Source organism: Zootoca vivipara, chromosome 16, assembly GCF_963506605.1.
Source record: "Zootoca vivipara chromosome 16, rZooViv1.1, whole genome shotgun sequence".
NCBI classification, from domain to species: Eukaryota; Metazoa; Chordata; class Lepidosauria; order Squamata; family Lacertidae; genus Zootoca; species Zootoca vivipara.
The window spans coordinates 7,619,284-7,646,684 of NC_083291.1; the positions used below are offsets into that span (position 1 = coordinate 7,619,284).

Here is a 27,401-nt window from a genome sequence, read left to right on the forward strand (position 1 = left end):
GAGAAGAGGAGTAGACTTACAAGCCAAGGGGCAGGAGGGAACAGCACAAAAAGCCTGCATTTTCTTTACAAACACACACACACACATACACAAACATGAACCATTGGTAACTGTGTTCCGAAAAAGCAAATCATTTTAATAGCGTTCTAAGAAGTAAGATTGCATGTTTTTGATATAGTCTCACCTTCATCTCTATCCAGAAGCGCCATGGTGAGGCCTGGAGTCCATGTGTATAATATATAAAATAATCTCTGCCTACATTATTAGCAACAGGAGTTCCATCTCCAAGAGACCACCTGGACAGTGTTGAACCTTCATGTGGCCGAAGAAACACGGACATGTGGCTTGGACCTAAAGTAGCGGGCAGACAAAGATTTCTACATGAGCACAGAATGAAGAACACAGGAACTTTTTCAGGTATACCCAGAACTATCGTGAATTTCGTTTTCCTCCTGGGTTTCTTTATGTCCCTTACTGCTTGCTTTAAGGCAAAAAAAACCTCAGCTGGATCAGGCCAAAAAGTCAATCCAGTCCATAGAATCATAGAACCATAGAGTTGGAAGAGACCATAAGGGCCATCCAGTCCAACCCCCTGCCAAGCAGGAAACACCATCAAAGCATTCCTGACAGATGGCTGTCAAGCCTCCACTTAAAGACCTCCAAAGAAGGAGACTCCACCACACTCCTTGGCATAAAGTTCCACTGTCAAACAGCTCTTACTGTCAGGAAGTTCTTCCTAATGTTTAGGTGGACTCTTCTTTCTTGTAGTTTGAATCCATTGCTCCGTGTCCGCTTCTTTGGAGCAGCAGAAAACAACCTTTCACCCTCTTCTATATGATATAATTTTATATATTTGAACATGGGTATCATATCACCCCTTAACCTTCTCTTCTCCAGGCTAAACATACCCAGCTCCCTAAGCCGTTCCTCATAAGGCATTGTTTCCAGGCCTTTGACCATTTTGGTTGCCCTCCTCTGGACACGTTCCAGCTTGTCAGTATCCTTCTTGAACTGTGGTGCCCAGAACTGGACACAGTACTCCAGGTGAGGTCTGACCAGAGCAGAATACAGTGGTACTATTACTTCCTTTGATCTAGATGCTATACTCCTATTGATGCAGCCCAGAATTGCATTGGCTTTTTTAGCTGCTGCATCACACTGTTGACTCATGTCAAGTTTGTGGTCTACCAAGACTCCTAGATCCTTTTCACATGTACTGCTCTCAAGCTCAAGTCCAGCATTCAGTTCCCACAATGGCCTGCCACATGCTTTGAAAAGTCCACAAATAAGACTTGAACTCAATAGCTGCTCATGGTTCCCCAGCAGGAACCCATTCACCATGAGACTTAGCGCATGACTACACAACAAACTGGTTCGTTCAGCCAAAGGTTGTATGAGTCTAGAATTCGCACATCCAACTCTCCAAAAGTGCTCCAGTGAGTAGCAAATAAAAATACAATAGCACACACAACTCACCGGTTATTTCAAAGGTGAACTTTGTAGAAGCTGACGGCGTTTGCTCTTTGGAGAGAAGCTTAAATTGAGCTGGTTTCTTGGGAGTGATGGCTGGAGCAGGAAGATACCAGTTTTTCCTGAAAGAAAAGGTTGCGTTTAAGATTAATGTGACTCTCCAAAACGGCATTTTTAAAGTACTTTAAATTACTGCTCGGTATTGAAATCTGTCCAACTTAAAGACTCTGCACAACACAACTGGTCATATCACAACTAGGTTTGAAAACTAAAGTTATGGCCTTAGAGCCAGACACAAATACATAAAGTAAATCCAAACAACTATCTTCATCATATAAAAAAAACAAAAACAAACTTATAAAACCAGACGTGTTGGCAGATGCCCAAAAGAAAAAAGAAGTCTACTTTTAAAAATCCAGTTTTCCTAAAAGCTTATGGGGCCAAATGCTTTTCGCAGTGGAGCAATAGCTCACATTGAATCAATGATATTTCAAATGTAAGACTAAATTTAAGCTTTAAAGAAGGAAACGGCATGATAACCAATGCTTGCTTTAGCTATAAACTGTTGTTATTTATTAAATTTCTATACTGCCCTTCACCTGAAGATCACAGGGTGGTTTATAATATGAAAACACAAAAATATATACCATGGTAGCAAACAAAACCAATACCCCCCCATACACACAGTTTTAAAGTACTTTAAATTATTTAAAGTACTTAAATATTGCTGAATTAGCCAAAGGCCTAGGAGAAAATGAATGTTTTTGCTGGTGCCTAAAGATACGAACAAAGGCTGCAGGTGAGCTTCCTTGGGGAGAGCAATTCCACAAGCGGAAAGCCGTTCTTGTGTTGCTATCCTAAAGGACCTCTTGTGGAGGAGGCACATGAAGAAGGGACCCCAATGATCACATTGTTGGGGGCGCTTGACATGGGGAGAGGTAGGCTGTGAGGTATTGGGGTCCTGTACCGTTTAAAGCTTTCTAGGTCAAAACCAGTGCTCTGAAACCAGCCGGAAACTAGTTGGCAGCTAAGTGCAGTCAGGCCAGGATTGGTGCACAGGTGAAACTCGGAAAATTAGAATATCGTCGAAAAGCGCATTTATTTCAGTAACGCAACTTAAAAGGTGAAACCAATATATGAGATAGATGCATGACATGCAAAGCAAGATATGTCAACCCTTTGTTTGTTGTAATTATTTGTCATTAGGCGAGTCAATTATAAATGGAATGTAATTAATGAAATGTAATAGCGATGTTTATTTTTGAAGTGTTGTAACTATTTGTTTTATTACTGTGGAATTTCCAAAAGAAAGCATTTGTAAAAATTAAAAGAAAAATAAATAATAAGTTGCATTAATAATAATAATAATAATAATATTCATACCCCGCCCTTCCCAGTCAAGACCGGGCTCAGGGCGGCTGAGATATTGAAAAGCATTGGGGAAAGGATTGCACCTTGCGGGACTCCACACACCAAGGAGTGCCGCGGTGACAACCCCCTCCCTAGTGCCACCCTCTGTCCCCGACCTGAGATAAAAGAACGCAGCCATTGTTGGACTGTGCCCTGAATCCCCACGTCCGCAAGGCGGCAGTCTTAAGGCTCATCATCAACCATGTCGAAGGCGGCTGACAAGTCTAGAAGAATCAGCAGCCCCGACCCGCCTTGATCCAGCTGTTTACAGAGGTCACCTGTTAAGGCAACCAGAGCCGTCTCGGTCCCGTGGCCAGGACGAAAGCCGGACTGGAATGGATCGAAAGCCGATGTTTCAGCCAGAAACCTACCAAGCTGTTCAGCAACCGCTGAAATAAATGCACTTTCCGACGATATTCTAATCTTCCGAGTTTCACCTATATGCTCAAACAGTCTTGCCCTGAGGAACAACCTGGCTGCTGAATTCTGTGCCAGCTGAAGTTTCCAAACAATCTTGAGGGGCAGCCCCACATATGACATGATGCAGTAATCTAAACTAGAGGCTACCAGAGTATAGACAACACAAGGTAAGACTATCCCAGCCCAGATAGTTGGTGCAGTTGGGCCACGAGCCGAAGCTGATAGACAGCGTTGAAGGTGGAAACAAAGGGGGAAATGTAGGGCCATGGCAGGGTGGATCTGCTTCAGTCCCCACAAGCTATATTACTCTGGAAGGTGGGCATTATGGTTGAGGGGATATGTGCCGTGAAATTTAAAAAGTCCCCATCCCTTAACAAGGTTTAAAAGGTCCCATACAGGTAGGATTTGAGAGGAAGGAAAGACGGCGGGGGGGGGGGGGAACCGCACACCTTTTCCCTTCAAGGCCACCCTCACCCACTCACAATATAGCAACGAAAGCACTTAAATGTGGCACAGGCTTCCAGTCCTAAAAGGGATCCTCCCTTTTTCCTTTGCCTCCTCCTGAAAACCCTCTCACCTGCAAGCCCCAAACAGCAGTACAGGACTGGTCCAGGCCCTAAACAGAAGTGTTCCTCTTAGAGATGCAGCAGAATTTCCCACAATTCCCCACTTACAGGCATCCCAATTTAACTATTGCTTGCTTTGGGGCCTTTTTGTTACGTGAAACAATTTATAAACACAGTATGGTTCTCAAACGCCTTGGTACTCAAACAACTTGGAATCCAAACACTGCAAACCCGGAAGAAAGTGTTCCGGTTTGCGAACCTTTTTCAGAATCCGAACGTGCTCCGTTTTGAGTGCCACACTTCCATTTTGAATCTTACTCTGAGGTCTGTCTGTTTTTGCTATTTATTTTGTGCTTTTTTGTTTTTGTGGCTGTGTGGAACCCAGTTCAGCTACTGACTGATGGATTGTGTGACTGCAGTACATTGTTTATCGCTTTCATTTTATGGATCAGTGGTCTCGTCGGATAGTAAAATTCATATTAAATTGCTGTTTTAGGGGTTGTTTTTAAAAATCTGGAACGGATTAATCCATTTTGCATTACTTTTATGGGAAAATGCGCCTTGGTTTTGGAACGCTTTGGTTTTGGAACGGACTTCCTGAACAGATTATGTTTGAGAACCAAGGTACCACTGTAAACCTAACCTAAATACCAGTTCATTGCTATTTTTTATAAAAGCATTTCATCCGCTCTCAGTCTTATTAAAACACTGAATAGTACATAGAGGAGATGATGTTACCAACTTGAATAAATAGTCCACGGGAAGGATCCAGGGAAATCCACAGAGAGGTGCGCCTTCCTCGCATTTTGTTCTAATGGAATCGTTGAGTTCAGGTATATGAGGAGTGATATGAGATATCCCGCCATAGTCGAGCCCATTAATCCATATTCCAGAATCACTTTTCGCCAACCGCCCATCCAGGCTATGAAATCTTCGACTCATGTGCTGGAAAAGTGACCCAAAAAGGCTCGGAATAAATTTTTGATTCCGGGTTATCTGTTCAGCGGACTTGCTATGACCATCCACGAAGACTAGCCTTAAGGATTTGCACACACCATACCGTTAAAGCCTATGATTTCTCCCAAAGAATCATGGGAACTGTAGTTTGTTGAGGTTGGGAATTGTAGCTCTTGTGCAGGGTAAACTACCGTTTCCAGGATTCTCCGGGGAAAGCTGTGTGCTTTATGTTTGTGCCCATGTGGTACCAACAATTTTGCGAGACAAGGGTTTACTTTCCATCTTCAAGGGAAAACCAACTACCAACTTGGGTGGTGTCCAAAATATTTTGCAGGAGCGCATTACAGAATGCTCTGTGGGTCTGAATGTGAGCAAAAGGCCAGCTAAGAATGTACTTGGAGTTTACACAGAGACACTATATCGGAAACTACAACTAATCCAGAATGCGGCCGCTAGACTGGTGACTGTGCGCGGCCACCGAGACCATATAACACTGGTTGTGAAAGACCTACATTGGCTCCCAGTACATTTCCGAGCACATTTCAAAGTGTTGGTGCTGACCTTTAAAGCCCTAAACGGCCTTGGCCCAGTATACCTGAAGGAGCGTCTCCACTCACATCGCTCCAAGGGCCTTCTGGCGGTTCCCTCACTGCGCGAAGTGAGGTTACAGGGAACCAGGCACAGGACCTTCTCGGTAGTGGTGCCTGCCCCGTGGAACACCCTCCCACCAGATGTCAAGGAAATAAACAACTATCTGACTTTTAGACGACATCTGAAGGCAGCCTTGTTTAGGGAAATTTTTAATGTTTGGTGTTTTATCACTTTATTATTATTACTATTAATATTCTGTTGGGAGCTGGCCAGAGTGGCTGGGGAAACCCAGCCAGATGGGTGGGATATAAATGATAAATTATTATTATTATTATTATTACTCCAATGATTGAATTAAGACATGCAAATCAACCTTCAGGGTTGACATATAGCAATCGTATTAGGCTAGATGTCATGAGAACCCAAGTCTGAGAAGTGTCAATAAATACTTTCCATTCTGGGATCAATGGGAACTTACTCAGGCTCTAATGAGCAATAAATGTACATTTATCAACTTCTGAAGAATATATCCAGGAAGAAATTCCAACTTGTTCCCAAACGGAACCAAATCTTACGTTTCTAAACTCAAACTACTGCAGTTCAAACAGAACTGCACAAAAAGTCATGGGCGGCTATGATAAATACATAAAAGATTTAAAGGGTTGGGAGATTAAGTGTTTCACTACAGCAGCACCCCAGGTTTCCTGTGTTTATCTCTGGTCCATTTCAGTGGCTACACAGAGCATTATGAGCTAGCAGCTTCAAAGACTTGCTGAGTTTCACTCATTTGCCACATCTTTCGTTCACAACTGCATGGATACTCCCTCTGCAGCATCAAAAGCAGGGATCGGCAAGGTTTACCAGCCATGGGCTGGATCACTCCCACGGAGATCGTCTGTGGGCTGGGCCGGCGCAGTGCGACACCAGAAATTGCGGCTGCGCACGTCCGCGGCGCCAGAAATTGCGTCTGTGCATGCCCAGATGCCAAAAATCGCTCCTGTGCAGAAGCGATTTTCGGCATCTGGACATGCGCAGATGCGCTTTCCAGTATCTGCACGTGCGCAGATGCGATTTCCGGTGCCACTCGGCGAGTTCCCGTGCCGCGCTGCGCCACTTTAGTGCAGCGCACAGGGGACTCACTGAGTGGGTGGTAAAACAGTCTTCGTGGGCCACATCTGGCCCATGGGCCGCACAATGCCGACCCCTGATCAAAAGCATTCCTTACCTGAAGAAAGATTCGCTTTGGTCTGGGGTTTGCGAAATCTGAACTGAAAGGGAAGAAGATTCCACTGCAAACCAGGAGGAACGTGATCGCAGAAACCGTTGCTAACGTTAAAATTGTCATCTTTGTACTTTTGGCAAGGTAGATGAATTTAAGCTGAAGAGCAGGAGGAGAGAAAAACAAAGATAAGAACACTTCATCTATTAAAAAAAAACACATCCAGAAAAACCAACTAGTGAACCTGCAGCTTTTGAAATTTAGGTTTATTTAATGGCAAAGACTTCTCCCAAACACAATTCTGCGTGGCAAATCTGGATGAGGGCCAGTGATCTAACGAAGACCACATGGTTTAGGGGACAGGCAGATGGGAGAAAGGGATCTACCGGCAAATTTCTGGGCAATTTAGGGGGGGGGGAATCAGCTCCCAACTGTTTAACAAAAAAAAAGGCTTTTCTCTCTAAATTAGGCTGCTCTAATGAACAAAGCTTGGGAGGGGGACTAGGAGTGGTACTGTAAATGAACTGCTGGGCACATGTGAAAAAATCTTTCCTGTTTCTTAATTATAAGGTTGGTTGCAGTCAGTGGGCTTTGGGGTTCCAGCAGAAAGAAAATAAAAGAAATCTGCTCTGCCCATATCTGACTTATAAAGTTTCATATTTAAGCAGAGATCTGAACCAGGGACTTCCGTGCCTCTCCTTTAGTAAGGCCAGGAGGGAGCAAACTAGCGTGGTATTTACTAGTGAGCAGAAAGAAGCATTCTGAAAATATCAGCTTTTGTTAAAATGTAAGAAAATATTCCTGCTCCTTAAGAGTTGTGAAGATAGTGTTGGAGATGACTGGTGAAATCTAAGATGTTAGAGGTTGTCCCGGGAAGAATTTCCAGGGGTTGCAAGTTGGGGTTACGGTTCCTTACCTTTCCACATAACTTAATGGGCACAATTCATTATGCTAATTCAACGGCATCTACATAATTTGCATCTATTCCAGCAGAAACAGCAGTTTTGTTGACCTCCCAGCGTCTCGCCAGACAAACCAAAGTTTGTGAAAGTGAGCAGCCTGCTAACATTTTTTCTGGACATGTTAAATACTTGCTTAGATCTGCAGGGTGTTGTCATCTCTATTTCGCAAGAGGGAAAAACTTTAAAAGCAGCTAATTGAAACACAGCCCATGGCAAATTGCAATTGACGCACAAACTCTCGGGCCATACATGTTTCACAGCTTAAAACAGAAAGATGTAGAGAAAAATGGTCTCGGAAAATTCATGGTCGCATGCACAGAGGAGCCGCATGTATTTTCATTTTTTCATTTTTTTTAAATCACAAGAATTGTCACAGCATTTGTTTAACCTACAGATCGAAGTTTCTTAATGCTGGGACCTTGGACACTACTTCTCTGCAGTGAGCAGCAAGGAATATAACAAGACGTGCTTCTGATAAGGCATGCCTAGGATTGCACTGTGAATCAGCTTAATTTGTAGAACACAAAGTATTTCTGAAAGCATTCTTACAAAGTAGGAAGACAGAAATATCGTCGCCAAAACGATAAAAGCAGCCACGACAAGATCAGGTGGAATTTCTGAACCACTGCGTCCCAGGATGGGTATTAACATTTCAAATATAATCCAGTTGAGGTATAACGAATAGACATGCGGAATAAACATTCCCAGGAGGTAAACTGCTACAAATTTCATTGTGGCACCTACATTGAGAGAGGAGGGGGAGGGAAAAGTAGTAGCCAGCAATATAGAATTCTAGACCTTTCTTCAGATTTAATGTTCCTTCACCACTAACACAAGGGTTGCTGTGTAAGCATGAGCAAGCATGATGAATATGAAATTAAATATAAGAAGGTCCACCCACAAAGCGTTCCCTGGAAATAGTCCGTTAAGCAAGCATTTGCCCAACAATTGGGAATCGGTGATCTCCCTCCCCTTCCTGCCATGGTTTCTTCCTAAAATGGCTGCAGCCAACCAGCAAAAGAGGTGAAGGAAAGACGGATCTCTCCAATCTCTCCTGCTTTCTGATTCACCCAGTCTTGCTCCCCGCCTCCCCTTCTCTGTGGTTTTGGTCCGAAAATGGCTGCCACCGGCCACCAAGTAAGGAAGCAGGCAAACTCCGGCTCTTTGGGTGTCTGAATCTGCGGAGTAGATTGCGAGGTTTTGGGCATAATTATTTATGTCTGCCTAAGTGAATCTGCAGATAATTGTGTGTACAACAAGCTGTACTGGCAGATGCTTGTTGGGAAGCTGGCGGCATAATTGGTTGGGCAACTGAAACTATCAGGAGTACACGCAACTGGTTGTGAAACCAGCTGCGAGGTACGTACAGTCATACCTCGGGTTACAGCCGCTTCAGGTGGCGTCTTTTGCTCCGCGCCGAACCTGGAAGTACCGGAACGGGTTACTTCCGGGCTTCGGTGCATGCGCATGCACAGAAGCACTAAATCGTGTGTCAGAGGTTGTTGTAGCTATACTTGAGTAACGACCCTCCATATCTGCTTGTCTTTCAGATGTTTTTATTGCTGCATATTATTTACAGTGCAAAGTGTCCATAAAACATGTCTGCCTCAGTCTGAGTCAGAATCTCGCAATGTCTGCTTTCTGTTTCGTGCCCAACATAACAGCCTGGGAACTCCGAAGCACCTCCCCCTGCTCCGATGGGGAGCCGTTCGCCTCAATTCTGGCATGGGGGGGGGGGATGGCCTTCCTGCTGACTGTCTGCTGGTCCTTCTTCCACTGCTCTCCCTCCCACCCTTGGAGCAAAGGCTCTCTGATGCTGTCAGAGCCTTGGTTCTCCCTTTCTGTTTTCTGGCTCTTGTAATCTGATCCTGCGCTTGACTTACTGCTTGGCGAGGAACTCGACCTGATGAGAGGGGGGGGTTGTTCCCTATAAGCCTTCCTTCTTACATCACGCTTTGCGCATGTTTAGAATTGCGCTTTGCGCATGCGCAGAAGCGCAACCTGCGCATGCAGATGAAGGTTGCAAACGTGCAACGGATCACGTTCACAACCCGAGCATCAACTGTACTGGCTTCCTGCACCTGATCTTGCACAAGCCATTTCTCTAGTGCAGTTAGTACATATGGGATGGCCATAGCTCAGCGGTAGAGCATCTGGGAGAGACTTCTGCCTCAACTCCTGGAGAGCTGCTGCCAGACAGTGTAGGACAATGTGAAGGTAGATGCACCAAAGGCCTGACTCGGTAGCAAGCAGCTTCCTCTGTTCCACTGCTGAGGGACTTTAGCTCAGTGCTACACTGAAATCCTCCTCTTGACATTTGCTATGTTACAACCCAGATTCCATTATCTGAAAGAGTCACAAAAGAAAGTACTGCACAAAAGAAAGTATTAAAGTACAGTCGTACTTTAGTTTCCGAACAGCTTCATTCTCGAACATTTTGACTCCCGAACGCCGCAAACCTGGAAGTGACTGTTCCGGTTTGCGAACTCTTTTTGGAAGCCAAACGTCCAACGGGGCTTCCGATTGGCTGCAGGAGCTTCCTGCAGCCAATCAGAAGCTGTGCTTTGGTTTCCGAACGTTTTGGAAGTCAAACAGACTTCTGGAACGGATTCTGTTCGACTTCCAAGGTACGACTGTAGTTTTAAGCAAGAGCCTATCTATTATTTTTGAGTCAACACAATTCTAAACAAGGAGCAGGGAGGAAGAGATTTCCCAGCAATGCCAATTATCAGAGCGCTTAAAAAACAAAACAAACCCAATTTGGGCTAAGTTTGCAGAACAGGATCGGTTCACATAAGAGGAGGAACAAGAGACTATTGGAGAGACTATGCTTTCATCAAGTGAAAGCAAGCATTAATGTGATGAAATAAAGATGAAAAGGTGGGTGGCATCGCAATTTTTGTACAGTCTAAACCGTACACTTTGTTTGATGCGAATGCCAGGTACAGGTTGGCAATGGCAGGTGGGAGTTTTGCAAAAAAAAGCTCCAAGAAGAACGGCTTGTCAGCCCAGCAGATTCTGAACAGCGCATGGGGGCAAGAGGCTGGCATGAAGGCAATAGTCTACAACAGGCATCCCCAGACTTCGGCCCTCCAGATGTTTTGGACTACAATTCCCATCTTCCCTGACCACTGGTCCTGTTAGCTAGGGGTCATGGGAGTTGTAGGCCAAAACATCTGGAGGGCCGCAGTTTGGGGATGCCTGGTCTACAAGGTGGAGGGGCTCTGCTATGGCAGAGAGCCTGGGATCCACTGAGGTGAGGTGGCCCCTCAGCTGCCTCACATTTTCCACATTAACAAAAAGAGAGAGAGAAGAGAAAAGCACTTCTCCTTCTTTTTCACCCTGGCCAGGCACTCAACTCTCCACCTGGTTATAAAACTCACAGGGTGACCTTGGGCCAGAGAAAAACTTTTAGAAGTCTAACCTACCACACACAGTGCTGTTGTGAAGATCACATGGAGAGGGGAAGAAGGAATGAATGAATCTTTATTTGCGTCAGCCATCGGCCATGGCAATAAAACAACAATACGATATTCAAATAATAGAAATAAAAAGTCAACTATATAAAATGCATTTTAGGGTTTTGGAGAATGAAGTCCGCCACCCCAGGCTTCTGGGGATATACATGCAAATATGCATGTAATTTTACCGTTTACTATTAGATTCAAATGGATTGTTGAATATTGCTTCATTTGATATAAGTTGTTTATTTTATTATTTTATTATTATTTATCTTTTTAGATATTCTTTATTAAATATTGTTTTAAAAAATCACACAAGTATGTAAAAAAGGCTTATATACATCCTTCACATTAACATACAAGTAGTTTATTTTAAAGTTATTGTGACTTTTTCAAAAATTGCATCAGATTGTTGCTATTAATGTTTAATGTTTTATTGTGTTTTTGTGTGTTGGAAGCCACCCGGAGTGTCTGGGGTGACTCAGCCAGATGGGTGGGGTATAATTATTACTACTACAACTACTATTCCCCAGCTGTGAACATTTCCACTAGAATTTCTGCCACAGAAAGTCATAATAATTTATATAGGAACACCCTAAAGTTCTTCACAAATATTATCTTTTTGCAATCCTTACAAGAACTCTCAAAGGCAAGTCTCAGAGGTAACATACACCATACCTTTTTCTTTCAGTTCCTTATAGGTCATTAATTTTGTGAGCAGAGGAAACACAATCCATATTGCGCTGACAAATGCTGAGGAATGTCCTAGGTAAGTAAGCAAAGCCAACATAATGGACCAAAAAACAACTGGAACGTCAAAGAAGAGCTCTCCCAGGAACTGTTCGCTTGTATTCTGGGGAAACAAAACAAGCAGACAAAAAAAAGAGGCAGGTTGAAATGTCTGTGCATTATGTAAAACAGCAAACGTTCCAAGCTTCTTAAGACGCAGACTGGCAGAGCAGTTCTGTGCATATTTGCTTAAAAGTCAAGTCCCACCATGTTCAAAGGAGCTTGTTCTCAGGTAGGTGGATAACCATCTCTGTGTTTCTCTTAATGTTTGTACTTAGAGTACAGCCAAGAGAAATGTACTGTGTTACACAGGGCAGGATTCACCGGTCTCAGCAGCAGAAGCCTTGTTCAAGGACGTCCACTTGCAAAACACTATTTTTTCTGACACATACTCAAAAAAATCTTTTTGGGGGGGGGGGCGGTCAGGAGAACTCCCGGATCAGCATGCAAGGGGACGAAAGGGGGGGACGGGACTGTTCCATCTAGCAAGCCAACATGCTTGTGCTAATGTAAAATCGAAGGAGTGCGATTAAAACTGCTGCCCCCCCCCCCGGACATCACCAATATAAAGCTTGAATTCCTGAGCTAGGGGGATGAAGAGCACGGCCTATTTGTTGCAATTTATAACGTCTTTATTTATTTTTGCACAATGCTTATTGCCAGAGTGTTGCTATTCTATTAACAGTAACAGGCTCTAATTCATTTAATACATTACCCAACGCAGCCAGACTGGAACGGCATAATTAGATTTACTCCCCCGCTTCAGAATGAATGGTGCCTGAAGCACAGAGCTTCTCCTGCCAAGGCACTGCCTGCAGCTTCTCTCACCCCCACCCACCCGCAAGAGGCAGCATAGTTTGGGGTCAACCATTATTCGGCCGATTGCTGAATCTGTGTAGGGGGAGAGAGGAAGGAACTAGGCTCCCGGATCTTGCAACCTGGAGGAGAAAGCAATCAAGGGCACAGTCGACAAAATTAAGCTACGAGTTTTGCATCTGTGGCCAGTTTAACGGAAGGGGCACAGCCCAGCAGAGCAGCACATGCAGAATCCTCAGTTAAAAGGAACAGGTAGCAGGTGATGGGAATGACGACTGCCAAAGATCCCGCGGAGCTGCTGCCAGTCGGTGGGAAATAATGGATCAGACAGACCATCAGACTAAGTCAGAATGAGACAGTCTTGTGACTAAATCCAACACACAGTTAGGCAGGCTTAAATCCATTGGTTTCAACGGGATTTGTTGTCGTTTAGTCGTGTCCGACTCATCGTGACCCCATGGACCAGAGCACGCCAGGCATTCCTGTCTTCCACTGCCTCCCGCAGTTTGGTCAAACTCATGTTTCAATGGGATTCATACCTGCCAAGTTCCTGCCTGAAAAATAAGGGATCGGACCGGAAGTAGCAGACCGGAAGTAGCGCTGCCGCCATTTTGGAACTGGGCGGAGCATGCTCAGAAGTGACTTTTGATGCTGCTCTGCCCAGTTCCAAAATGGCCACCGCACCAGAGGTCACGCTGCAGCCATTTTGGAACTGGGCAGAGCAGCATCAAAAGTCGCTTCTGAGCATGCTCCGCCCAGTTCCAAAATGGCCACCGCGCCAGAATAAACTGGGAACAGCTGGAAAAACGGGGGTTTCCTGGGGAATACGGGAGACTTGGCAGCTATGATGGGATTAAGTTCGCCTAACTCTGAGCTGGATTTAGGCCTATATGTTTATAATTAGAGGAAGTCCCTAATATTTTGCATGCCACACTTACTTTGTAATAGAATGTCTTGGCTAACGTATGCAAGAGAATTAGTTTAGCCACGGCTGCAGTTCCATACAGAAAAACGGAGGCGTAGAAATGGGTGTACCAAAAAAGGGAGCGTCCAAGAAGAGAGATTAAGACAGCTATGAGAAGGACGCCAATCAAGACAGCAAGCCAACTGAGAACTGAGAAGCCAAAGGCGATGGCAAGTTCCTTCAGGTAACTCACTGTGGGAAGATAAAGACATGAAGCCCGGATCAATACATTTCTTCTAGCTGGAACTGCTAAGGCTACAGGATCCAGACTAGACACACCTAACCAAAAGAACAATGATACCTCTCTTTTCAGAACTGGGTGGTAAATGGCCAGGCCTCACCTTTTTGCTATTCTTTGTCCAGAGCAGGAGAAAACAAACACATCCCCTCTTCCATACAGTCATGTATGGAACCATGTACCGCATGGTCATGTATTGCAACCGAACCCGGAAAGACTGATCTCTCCAATCTCTACTTCCGAACCCGGAAGTACCAGAACGGGTTATTTCTGGGTTTCGGCGCTTGCGCATGCGCACAAGCACTAAATTGCGCTTTGCGCATGCACAGAAGAGCCAAATTGCGTCATGCGCGTGCGCAGACGCAGCACTGCGGGTTGCGAACGTGCCCCCCACACGGATCATGTTCACAACCCAAGGTTCCACTGTATTGTGATATCAGTTTCATATTTTTGACTTGGTAATATATTGCAAATCATGGTGTGAGTGTGTGTGTGCTATGCAAAAACCTCAGAGACACGGGTGGCGCTGTGGTCTAAACCACTGAGGCTCTTGGGCTTGCCAATTGGAAGGTCGGCGGTTCGAATCCCCGCAATGGGATGAGCTCCCATTGCTCTGTCCCAGCTTTTTCTGGGACGCCAGTGCAAATAAATAAATAGGCACTGCTGTGGCGGGAAGGTAAACAGCGATTCCGGGCACTCTGGTTTCCGTCACGGTGTTTGTTCCATTGTGCCAGAAGCGGTTTAGTCATGCTGGCCACATGACCCGGAAAAGCTGTCTGTGGACAAACGCCAGCTCCCTTGGCCTGAAAGCAAGATGAGCGCCACAACCCCATAGTCGACTTTGACTGGACTTAACCATCCAGGGGGTCCTTTACTTTCTTAAAAATGCAAAAACCACAATGCTCCAGAGGGTGGGACCTGAACCAATGGCTTCAAGTTACAAGAAATGAGATTCCAACTCAACAGCAGGAAGAACTTTCTGACAGTAAGAGCTGTTTGACAGTGGAACAGACTCCCACAAGAGGTGATGGACTCTCCTTCTTTGGAGGTTTCTAAGCAGAGATTGGATGGCCATCTGTCATGTATGATCTACCTGAGATTCCTGCAATGCAGGGGGTTGGACTAGATGACCATTGGGATCCCTTCCAACTCTACAACTGGATCTCAGCCAAGGTGTCTTGGCTTCCTTTTCAAATGAGGCCAACACGCTTCCCCTGCTCTCTCTTTAGTGCATGCTCTCCACCTCCTGCAGTTTAAAACTTGTTAGCAGCTTTCTTGGTAAAATGCATTAAGTGCAGCAACAAAAACTAAAAGCCAATTTGGGGTAGTGATTACAGCATCGCCCTAGGAAATGGGAGTCCAGGGGTTTGAATCCCCACTCAGCCATGAAGCATGCTAGGTGACCTTGGGATACTCACTTTCTCTTAGGACTGAGCTATACGGCTGCAAATAAATGTTTTAAGAGGGTTGCAAAGTGCAATACAGTGGTGCCTCGCTTTACGAATGCCTCGCACAACGAAAAACTTGCTAGACAAAAGAGTTTTGCGTTGCGCGAGGCATTCGTAAGATGACAAAATTTTCTATGACCGCCACTTCGTCTTACGAAGCGCGGCCATAGAAAGCGGCAAAGGAAGATCAGCTGTCAGCGCGGGAAGCTGACAGCTAATCTTCCCTTGCCAGGGGGGAAGGAGCTGAAATGCGGCGGTGCAGCGGCTGCCCCTGCCTGTCTTCCCCTTGGCTCGGGGAAGACAGACGGGGGCAAGCAGCACCTGCTGTGATTCGGCGCCGTCCCCCGCCGCTGCCTCTCGCCCCACACCACTAGCACGGAGCGCAACTTTGGAGACCTCCGAAGTTGCGCTCCGTGTCGGGGGAGGCAGGCAAGGCGGTGGCTGGGAGAAGAGAGCTTCTCCCCCCGCCGCCTTGCACACAGCCGGCATCGGACAGGGCTTCGGAGACCTTCTCCGAAGCCCCGTTGCATGCCGCTGCCAGTCCCCCAGAGCGTATAGGAACACATTGATTAAGTCGATGCATTCCTATGGGAAACTGGGACTCGCTAGATGAAAAATTCGTTACACGAATTGACCCGTGGAACGAATTAATTTCGTCTAGCGAGGCACCACTGTATACAAATGTGACACTAGATGGCGATGGCAAGCTACGGCAAATTCCATACATTTTCCAAAACTTTTTTTAAAGAAGCATTTTCACGACATTTTTGCGTGTGTCTAGATTCCACCTTAGTCTAACCCAGGCATTCCCAAACTTCGGCCCTCCAGATGTTTTGGGCTACAATTCCCATCATCCCTGACCACTGGTCCTGTTAGCTAGGGATCATGGGAGTTGTAGGCCAAAACATCTGGAGGGCCGCAGTTTGGGGATGCCTGGTCTAACCTACCCCAGAAGACTGTTGCAAGGACAGAAGGGGGGGGTGGAGTGTGTATGGGACCAAGCTATAATTATGCAAGGGGCCAGTTTGTCTGTTCATGAACGGAATTATAACCAGTCCTGCTTTGTCAGAAAGCCATACATGGAAGGAGACTTACCTCTTTTTCTCAGCTGCAATGTTTTTCTCCCCAGATAAAGTAACACAACTGCTGTAACGATATAGTTCATAATGGAACCGACACGAGCTGGGTAGGACATGACGAACATGCCAAAGACATCAAAGAAGACAACATTTCCATGTCGATATTCATGAGATCTGGCCAGTTTGTCCGACTGCGCTAAGTACTTTAGCACACCCAAAATATTGTCACCTTTGGGGGGGGGAAATATGAGCATATTTTTAGAATTCGTCTCTCTCCCCTCCCCGCCCCCCCCCAATACATTGTTTTCACATAAAATTCCACATGGCATCACAAAACAAAACAGGAATTGGAGCTTTATGATCAAAATAAAGTAAAAACAAAGGAAAGGCAAGTGACCTTATAACTACCGGTAGACTTTATGCAGGCATTCTCAGTACTATAAGAACATTACAAACTGAAACTCTTAAATGGAAACACTATATTTTCTCTAAAATGTAGAGAAAACTAAGGCAAAAAGGAAAAAATAATTCTCCAATTGAAAGTCAGTGCCAAGAATGATAAAAGAAAGGAGATAAAGGCGTAACTAGAAGATAGCTAAAAGTATATAAAATCAGTTTGTGAAATTTATAAATTGCCTTCACTGATTAAACAATCCAAGTAGTGTAGGCCGCCCAATTTATAGAGCCAATTAATTCCCACCCACCCCAGTGATACTCTATTTTGGCTTTCCTTCCCCACAAGTTTGATTTCTTTGGAATACTAAAGTGCGCCTGTGGCTTTGAGTTGTAACAACCAGCGTGCAAAGCAATGTTTTGATTTACATTGCTATAAAATCCCAGAGAAACTCCGAGTACCGACCTGCTCTCTGAATAGAATCTGTCAGAATTCGGTCTGCCGTGTCGTACTTCGTGTGGTAGATGTAACCATTTTCAATGAAAGCCAGGTCTATCCCTGTCGATATAATTTAATTGTAAAGTGATCAAACTCAAAACTAGTCAAGGTGTTATTTAACTAAACCAAATAACTTTCCAGCTTCACGATCGTGAAGCTGAGGCTCCAAAACTTTGGCCACCTCATGAGAAGAGAAGACTCCCTGGAAAAGACCCTGATGTTGGGAAAGATGGAGGGCACTAGGAGAAGTGGAGAGCAGAGGACGAGATGGTTGGACAGTGTTCCCGAAGCCACCAACATGAGTCTGACCAAACTGCGGGAGGCAGTGGAAGACAGGAATGCCTAGCGTGCTCTGGGGTCCATGGGGTCACGAAGAGTCAAACATGACTAAACAACAACAAATAACTTTCCACAAAATGAAATGAATTGCTTATATACCCATCTCCTTCCCCAAGTGCAAATTTGAATGTTCACCCATGACCTCTGGACTATCCCCGGCATTTCTCCTACGCCCAGGACAGAGATCATCGTCTGAATTAAGTCAGAGTTCCCTGCTGTGTCTGATCAATAACAAAATAAGCAACCAATGAAACAACTTGGGACAAAATGAGCCTCTTTGTGCAAGTCTCCCCCCCCCAAAAAAAGGTCTAGTACCATACAGGGCGGGCCAATGCTCATTTCTAGTGCATTTACTTAAGCTTCAGTTAACCTTCACTCCCAACCTATCTCTGCAGATTTGCTATGCTCATGGAGGAACTGAACATTATTATTTTTTGATGGTTTTGCAGCATTAATGACCAAGCTGAAACTGTTTTCTGCAATAGCACCTTGCCTTTATTTTGATATATTTTAATCCACGAGCTGGAAATTGCCCAACAGAGATTTTTGTTCTGTTTGTTTCATGTATTTTGCACAGAGCAAATGTAAACTGCTTTGCTAAACCAGTGGCGTAGTAGCTCCAGATTTTATGGCAGAAGTCCACGAGACCTCCACAATAGCAACACCCTAAAGGTCCCAGGCCCTAAGGAAGTCAGATTAGCCTCAACCAGAGCCAGGGCCTTTTCAACATTGGCTCCGGCCTGGTGGAACGCTCTGTCTCCTGAGACCAGGGCCCTGCGGGATCTGATTTCATTCTGCAGGGCCTGTAAGACAGAGTTGTTCCGCCTGGCCTTTGGCCTGGAACCAACCTGACCCCCCTTCCCCCTCTTTCCCTTTTCCTTCTGTGACGGAATTCATATTTGGAGACTTCCCTGGCTTTTTTCTGGCCCACGTAGGACCAGTCTGGATAGTTGGCCTTGGTGAAGATCTGATATTTTCTTCCCAAAACAGTTTTTGATTTGAGTTTCTATTGAAATGAGGCTGCATTTTAATGCTGTATTTAATCTTGTTTTTAAGCTGTATTTTAATCAATTGTTTTATATCCGGTGTTAGCCGGCCTGAGCCCGGTCTTGGCTGGGGAGGGTGGGGTATAAATAAAAATTATTATTATTATCACTGTCATTACTTGACTGATGTCTCCCTGCCTTCCACCCGGGTTAGTGTGAGCAACAGGGCTGTGGACACAGCAGCAGCTCTGGAACAGAATCACACCTCCCACTGCCCTGATGGAGGTCTGGATTGTCCTTGAACAGAATCCAGGGTCTAAGTGCTTTCAATTTGCAGTTTATTGCTGTTGCTTCGAAATCTGTGCACCCTGTGCCTCTTTGCCATTAGTTACATTGCCCCAGGAAAGAAATGCCTGGAATTCTTTCCAGCGCTGGATGGCTAAGCCTGCGCCCTAACGCTCCAGATCACGTTTTTGTTTGCGTGGCTCAAACAAGAGGACCGTCTTTTTCTACCTTCTTTCCTTTGTTCTCCTGCACACACAATTGAAGCAGAAATAATGGCCCAACCAAGCGGTCAAGCAACATACCTGGAACGTTGCCGAAATCTCTGTAAATGCGGAAATCTGTTTCTGCGGGGATAATGCCACTCTGGAAAACTTCCTGAGCCACAACGCAACCAAAAGGGTGTTTTGCAGCCGAGATATATGCTTGCACCAGCCAGGGGTTTTCAGGTCCTGGAATAATTTGGAAACAATTGCAAAAATGAAGAATTGCCCGGTTTTAAATTTGCGCTCTGTATTTTATCTGTAGCTTGCCCTATTGCAAAGGCATAGGCTTGACTCATATAGCTACATTTATTTGCTTGGACCTCTCAATCCCATATTGCTCAGGAAGGCTCCTAAAGGAGCGTCTCCACCCCCATCGTTCTGCCCGGACACTGAGGTCCAGCTCCGAGGGCCTTCTGGCGGCTCCCTCAATGCGAGAAGTGAAGTTACAGGGAACCAGGCAGAGGGCCTTCTCGGCGGTGGCACCCTCCCTGCGGAACGCCCTCCCTTCGAATGTCAAGGAAATAAACAACTATCTGACTTTTAGAAGACATCTGAAGGCAGTCCTGTTTAGAGAAGTTTTTAATGTTTAATGTTTTGTCGTGTTTTTAATATTCTGTTGGGAGCTGGCCAGAGTGGCTGGGGAAACCCAGCAAGATGGGCAGGGCATGAATAATAATAAATGATGATGATCCAGAGAAGGTCTTCAGAGGACACAGCCAGGTGCTCATGAGAAGCTGGGACAGGGAACTTTTCCTACATGGACCTCCTTTACTTATCTTAATGTTGAAACCGTAAGGTGGGGGTATTATGCAGAGCAAGAAACTGCGCCGATGACACCTGTGTTTTTAGTTCCAGTATAGCTAAAGGCAAATACAAATATTCCCAAAATTTGGATTTACAGGAAGTCATTTGTGCTGGATCCAGGCACCTTTGAGCTCGAGGAAGGGTCGAACAACTGCCGCTTCCCATTGCAGCCCCTTTGTGCTTCCCTCCAAAAAAATCTGCTTCAGAGGGTTGGGAGACCGTAGGGAACAGATGGAGATGGGAATTGCATAGAAGCTTCCACTGGACCTCAGCCTCTTCCGTAAACATTTTATTTTTCATTTTTATTTTATTAAATTTATATCCTCCCAAGGGAGCTCCAGGTCCCTCCTACTGTATTTGAGGAAGGGGCTGCAATGAACCCTTTTAGCTGCACCCGCCATCAACTGTGAACTGTATCGATGCTCAAATTGTTCCCTTGTAATCCAAATTTCAGGAATATTTGCATTCATCTTTAGCAATACTGGAACTAAAAACACAGGCAAAAGTACTTCTGAACGAACTACTTGCTCCTTTGTTTCGTGCCAAAACATGGGAGCAATGTTTAGATACATTGGCTATTTATTTCTCTCTCTCTCTCTCCATAAAAACCTTCCCCAGAGAGCTTTACAAGGTCAGCTGAAACAGTAATAATAAAAAGAAACAGCAATATTCAGTCAGCAATCATACATCCATTCAACAAACAAAAGAAACAATTCCATCAATATAAAACAATCCAATAGCAGAGGAGGACAGATGAACTCATTTCTAGTGTCTGGAATTCTATGGGTGTCATTCTTAGAGTCAGTGTTTGCAAGAATAGCAATGTCTTAACCTCAGGGCTAAAACATTAACAAAGTGGAACACAGGGAAACCAGATTGCTACTGGTGAATAGGCCTTCTACATTGTTCTTGTAATAATGTAGGAGAAGAGAATACTTGAAATTGCAGTTAAAGATACAGAGATTATTAGTGAGACTCAGAAAAAGTTAAGCATGTTCAGAGGTTGCTCCTTAGATACTTAAACTTCTTGTAATCACCCCGAGGCAGAAGCATACACAAAGCAGAGCAAAACTACAACTGCAGGTTTATCTACTATGTAGGAGTAGATTCCTGCTATACCAGAAAGGGGGAGGGGGATTTTTCAGGCCAAAAGCAGATTAGATGGGTAAAGAAAAAGCAATTTTTATGCGTTGTATGTGCAAGATAACATTGTGCCACCAGATGGCGACGTGGAGTCCCGGTTTTTCTCTACCTGTTTTCCCTGTTTAAATTTACACTTTAAACCGAAACGCTTCCTTTGATGAGTCTCGATCCAGCTTTGATTTCTGCCAGTTTACACAGGCCTTATGTAAGAAATTCATTCACTTTTGCTGATTTTTCAAACATGTTCCCGTTTAATTACTACAGAAACTTTGGCACATCGATAGTTGCCAAACCAGTTTAAATGCTAGCTGGAACATCAAGGGGCTGAACGGTTTAATATTAACCTTCTCTGAATATCAGATCAGATGACTTAAGAGCAAGGATAACTAATTCATTCAGCAATTATTTTGACTGTGGGGGGAAAACCCTGATTTCCCCACCTTTAATTTTATATCTGTTTGCTTTCGCCAGAGCCATGATGAAAGTTCAACTATATGATAACATTTTAAACATAATAATAACAGCAATGGATTCTGCATCAGTTGTATTTGAGTAGAGTTTTGTTTTTCTCTTTTTTCTTGGGAGAAAAGCAATGACAAACCTAGACAGCATCTTAAAAAGCAGAGACATCACCTTGCCGACAAAGGTCCGTATAGTTAAAGCTATGGTTTTCCCAGTAGTGATGTATGGAAGTGAGAGCTGGACCATCAAGAAGGCTGATCGCCAAAGAATTGATGCTTTTGAGTTATGGTGCTGGAGGAGACTCTTGAGAGTCCCATGGACTGAAAGAAGATCAAACCTATCCATTCTGAAGGAAATCAGCCCTGAGTGCTCACTGGAAGGACAGATCCTGAAGCTGAGGCTCCAATACTTTGGCCACCTCATGAGAAGAGAAGAATCCTTGGAAAAGACCCTGATGTTGGGAAAGATTGAGGGCACTAGGAGAAGGGGACGACAGAGGACGAGATCTGACCAAAGCTACGAGTCTGACCAAACTGTGGGAGGCGGTGGAAGACAGGAGTGCCTGGCGTGCTATGGTTCATGGGGTCACGAAGAGTCGGACATGACTAAACAACTAAACAACAAAGAGTTTTGTTTTTGATTTGTTTTCTTTTTTAAAAAAAACATGATAGGGGATATGTGATAGGGGAGATTAAGCCTCTTACCTGTCTGAAACACAAGTTCCTTCCCTCCTACTCCAGCAGCCTCCAGATTAATAAATGCTCTAACTGATTTAGCCCAGGGGTGCTGAGTAATGAAGCCATGACTAGCCTTGATGAGAAGCAAAAACAACAGACGTCAAACATGGCAACACATTTGAACCAGCGTCTCATCACACAAAAGCAATTCTGGTTCTCACAAAACCTTAGGAGACGGTGTTGTGAGGCAAGGAAAGACTTATCGCAAGAGCACAGAACAAGTTAAACTGGAAAACGTCCAACGGGGCTTCTGCGGCTTCCGACTGGCTGCTGGAGCTTCCTCTTGAAGGCAGCAAGAGAGTTGGGGGGGGGCATAAAATTTTGGCCTTGCATTGAAAATGCTTTTTTTTAAGCGTTTTGAAAAATAGTTTGAATTTGCCATAAGCTCACCATCGCCATTTAGTGTCACATTTGTATAATGTGCACTTAAAATGTTCTATTTGCTCTCATTGCTCGGTCCCAGCTCCTGTCAACCTAGCAGTTTGAAACCACGTCAAAGTGCAAGTAGATAAATAGGGACCGCTACAGCGGGAAGGTAAACGGCGTTTCCGTGCACTGCTCTGGTTCGCCAGAAGCGGCTTTGTCATGCTGGCCACATGACCTGGAAGCTGTACGCCGGCTCCCTCGGCCAATAATGCGAGATGAGCGCTGCAACCCCAGAGTCGGTCACGACTGGACCTGATGGTCAGGGATCCCTTTACCTTTACTAACTGGGTCCTAGGAATGCTCAAGCCTTTAAAGCACAACATCAATATCTGGATCCATTTCAATCTGCCTCAATTCAGCCTTGTTTTGGGACAGAAACTGCTTTGGTTGCCCTAGTTGGGTGGTCAGCGCTGGGAACTGGACAGGAAACCTGTGTCCCTTTTGGTTCTGCTGCAACTCTCAGCCACTTTGAATACCATTGACCACGGTAGTTTTTTGGGCTACTGGATACAGTTTATGCATCCAAAAGGTGGCACTGGGAGACTTATTTCCTTAAAGCATTTTATCCTGCTCTTCAGCCCAAAAGTCACCCACAGCATACAGTAACAAGCAAAACAGTGCCTTCCCTCAAGATCGCAGTGCCATAGTCCTTGAGCTTTTCAAGCTCTATACCAGGCACGTCGAACTCCCAAGAGTTGACTCCCAGTATAAAAAAACTGGCAGTGATCTATCCATTGTCATTGTGGGGAGGATTTACATGCGTGGGGTGGGTGGGTGGAAGGCGAGGATTGCCCAGAGTTCATCAACTTTGTGGGGGGGGGGGGAGGCCAATGTCGTTGAGATTTTTTTTGAAAGGGGGGGGGGAGGCCAAAGTTGTTGAGCTTCTTTTAGGGAAGGGACACGCCATGGTTTTTGAGCTTCCCTTAGGGGAGGAAAGGCATCGCTAACATGCACGCAAAACAATAAAGCCAACAGACGTCGGAAGCAGAATGCATAAGATCAACCTTATGACGCTATGTAGGGACAGGGCGAGGAGGGCAGGGGGGCGGAAACATTCAAAATACTTTACTTTTCTTCCCGCAATCAATAAGGGTCCCGCAATTGCCCGAGACTCTACCTGTCGAATGCGGTCGACCGGTTGGACATCACTGCTCTGTACGAAACTGCTGGGAAAGGATTTGGGGTTTGTGGTGCAAACCGTATGCAGATGACACCAGAGCTACTCCTAAACATGACAGCGCCCAACGTAAGCAGCTCTTGCGTTCGTCCTTCCTCCGCTTCCTCTCCTGCCCCTCCTCTGAAAACTTTTTAAATGCCTTGATGCTAACGCCATCCTGTATTCTTTTCACTGACTGGCTTCAGGTGGGAGCCAATCTCACTGTTTTCATTCACATAGTTAATCCACTTTGAAGACCCTCAGATGCAAAATATAAACCAGTATTATAAAGCAATGCAGTTGTTTTGTTTGGATACAGGCCTACGCCATTGGTTTTGTTAATGTTTCATAAATCCACCCTTACCTGCAGGACACTCTCTTCTGCGCCATTAAACAGGAATATGACAGCATGCTGCAAGGGCTCGGGTGATTTACAAAGGGTGTGCAGTATTTCAAGCATCACAGAACAGCTGACGGCGTCATCGCTGGCCCCTTAAAATGAAAATATGCAGAGCGCAATCAATTGACGTGCATTGATGCACAACTGCGGCACAATTTTTAAAAAAACCTCATTTGAGTAAAACGCCTTAAAAAGGTTTTCTTTCAACCTTGTATTGTTACATGAAAACACCCTAAGAGGATTATGGAAACGAAACGAAGAATTTCCTCCCTCCTTGCCAATTGTGAGTGTTTGAAAGTGCTTGGCATAAAATCAGACGCAGTCCTTCCTTTCGCTAGCATTTCAAAAAGCAAAAGGAAAATGATGGTGTTCAGGCACAAAATTATCAAGGGAGTTCTGAGCCGGGATGGCCTTTGACATTTTAATAGTTTTATAAAAACTATTGTTTTTTTTTAATAAAAACAAAAACAAAAAAGAAACAAACAAAAAACTACTGTGCAAAAATTTCATTACCCAGATTCAGAAAAGTTTGTGGGATAAGTCTTTGTAGGCAAGTTAAGTCTTGTTAGCAAAATTACGTTTAGGTAAGAGGTTTTTTGCCTTTTATAAAATGTTAAGCTGGATAACCAGTAAATTAAAACTAATTTTAAATCACATTCTGCAGAAACAGAAAAAGTGGGGGGAATGTATACAAATTAACCCCATTAATATAAACTTTTGAAAGGGAAAAATATTCTCAGTGTGATGAAGCTGACGCTGTCTACAAAGCACCCAGCAACTAAGACTTACAAAGCATAAGGTAAAGGTAAAGGGACCCCTGACCATTAGGTCCAGTCGTGACCGTCTCTGGGGTTGCGGCGTTCATCTCGTTTTACTGGCCGAGGGAGCCAGCATACAGCTTCCATGTGGCCAGCATGACTAAGCCACTTCTGGCGAACCAGAGCAGCACACGGAAACGGTGTTTACCTTCCCGCTGTAGCGGTACCTATTTATCTAATTGCACTTTGACGTGCTTTCGAACTACTAGGTTGGCAGGAACAGGGACCGAGCAACGGGAGCTCACCCCGTCGCGGGGATTCGAACCGCCGACCGTCTGATCAGCAAGCCCTAGGCTATGTGGTTTAACCCTCAGCACCACCCATGTCATAAGACAACTTTAAATAAAATATTTAGGCTGGCTCAATAAATTGCATTAGTGAAGAATTTTTGGAAATTCCTCCACCGGAATCAATGAACAGAAAGATCTGGGCCTTTGCTGGGGTTCACCTCTTAAAGAAAGGGGGGGGAAACACAAATTTCCTGCGAAGTGGCAGGCCCCCGCCCCCATGATACAAAACTTTTCTGGTGTGCCTACCGACAGTATTTGGTACAGAGTCAAAGTGGCAATTGGAGAGCACAGAATGCTCCGCTCCGGTCCTGGGTTCTAGCTTGACCACGACATTAGTAATGTTGTCATAGTAACTGGTGAAGCCTCCGAGAAAATCAATACTGAAGGTGCCCGTGGGCCTCTGTATATCGACGGAGATGGTGTGCACATGACTGCTTTGAGTTTCAATAGCTTTAACTTGCTCCAAGAGGTAGTTGACTGTGAAGATTTCGTTTTCCGGACTTCCAACTGCTCTGGGTCCAATTGCAGTAATGTTTTCTAGGTAAGTCCTGTAGGAGACCATAATAGGGCATTAGAAGCATGTCTTAGAACCATACCTGCCAAGTTGCTGTCGGAGAAATAAGGGACCAGGCGGAAGTAGCAGACCAGAAGTAGCGGTGCCGCCATTTTGGAACTGGGCGGAGCATGCTCAGAAGTGACTTTTGATGCTGCTCTGCCCAGTTCCAAAAGGCCGCCGCGCCAGAAGTCGCACTGCAGCCATTTTGGAACTGGGCAGAGCAGCATCAAAGGTCGTTTCTGAGCATGCTCCGCCCAGTTCCAAAATGGCCGCGGCGCCAGAATAAACCGGGGGGAAACCAAAAAATCCGTTTTTTCAGCTAGGAACAGCTGGAAAAACGGGGATTTCCCGGGGAATACGGGAGACTTGGCAGCTATGCTTAGAACCCACAAATGCATGCAAACTCAGCTGCAAAAGAACAGCTACTCCAACGGGCCTTCGAGCCAATGAAGAGAAAGCTAGATCTGTTGGTGTGAACAATGACATAATTGCAATGACATTCCTTATGCTATTAGGGCATGGGTAGACAAACTAAGGCCCGGGGCCTGGATCCGGCCCAATCGCCTTCTAAATCCGACCCACGGATGAGACGGTCCAGTGTTTTTACATGAGTAGAATGTGTCCTTTTATTTAAAATGTATCTCTGGGTTATTTGTGGGGCTTGGAATTCGTTCCTTTTTTTTCTCTTTCCACAATATGGTCCTCCCCCTCCCCCCAAAAAAGGAACGGTATGAGGGACAGTGGACCGGGCCCCCTGCTGGAAAAGGTTGCTGACCCCTTTATTAGGGGAACAGGGCAAACAGAGCTTAACGTTCCACTGAAACCAGAGAAAGAGAACAAAATGTCAGTTCAGCAGCTTAGTCTCCATGCACCCCTAAAGACAGGCTAGAAATATGTTAAATAGCAGTACAAATCTGGGCACATTACTGATTTGAATAATGTGCAAAAGGGGACACTTAGTGATGTCCAAATGATGTGCAACAGATTCCTGCCTGAGCAAATAGAATCATAGAGTTGGAAGAGACCACAAGGGCCATCCAGTCCAACCCCCTGCCAAGTAGGAAACACCATCAAAGCATTCCTGACAGATGGCTGTCAAGCCTCCGCTTAAAGACCTCCAAAGAAGGAGACTCCACCACACTCCTTGGCATAAAGTTCCACTGTCAAACAGCTCTTACTGTCAGGAAGTTCTTCCTAATGTTTAGGTGGAATCTTCTTTCTTGTAGTTTGAATCCATTGCTCTGTGTCTGCTTCTCTGGAGCAGCAGAAAACAACCTTTCACCCTCTTCTGTATGACATCCTTTCATATATTTGAACATGGCTATCATATCACCGCTTAACCTTCTCTTCTCCAGGCTAAACAAACCCAGCTCCCTAAGCCGTTCCTCATAAGGCATTGTTTCCAGGCCTTTGACCATTTTGGTTGCCCTCCTCTGGGCACGTTCCAGCTTGTC

At 45.0% G+C, this 27,401-nt stretch overlaps 1 protein-coding gene across 2 annotated transcripts in view; it reads right to left on the reverse strand.

Moving 5' to 3' along the window:
* The window catches only part of ERMP1 (endoplasmic reticulum metallopeptidase 1), a 53,596-nt gene that overhangs the window by 15,622 nt on the left and 10,573 nt on the right, over nt 1-27,401 (reverse strand). For both annotated transcript variants that reach the window (XM_060268853.1, XM_060268851.1), the window contains exons 2-14: nt 25,638-25,939; nt 24,248-24,375; nt 22,269-22,374; nt 19,195-19,341; nt 17,250-17,342; nt 16,407-16,619; nt 13,600-13,817; nt 11,735-11,909; nt 8,145-8,335; nt 6,640-6,792; nt 4,609-4,811; nt 1,477-1,592; nt 185-351 (exon numbers count right to left, since the gene is read on the reverse strand). In XM_060268853.1, coding sequence (XP_060124836.1) covers nt 185-351; nt 1,477-1,592; nt 4,609-4,811; nt 6,640-6,792; nt 8,145-8,335; nt 11,735-11,909; nt 13,600-13,817; nt 16,407-16,619; nt 17,250-17,342; nt 19,195-19,341; nt 22,269-22,374; nt 24,248-24,375; nt 25,638-25,939 — 2,212 coding nt within the window. The remainder of the gene's footprint in view (nt 1-184; nt 352-1,476; nt 1,593-4,608; nt 4,812-6,639; nt 6,793-8,144; nt 8,336-11,734; nt 11,910-13,599; nt 13,818-16,406; nt 16,620-17,249; nt 17,343-19,194; nt 19,342-22,268; nt 22,375-24,247; nt 24,376-25,637; nt 25,940-27,401) is intronic.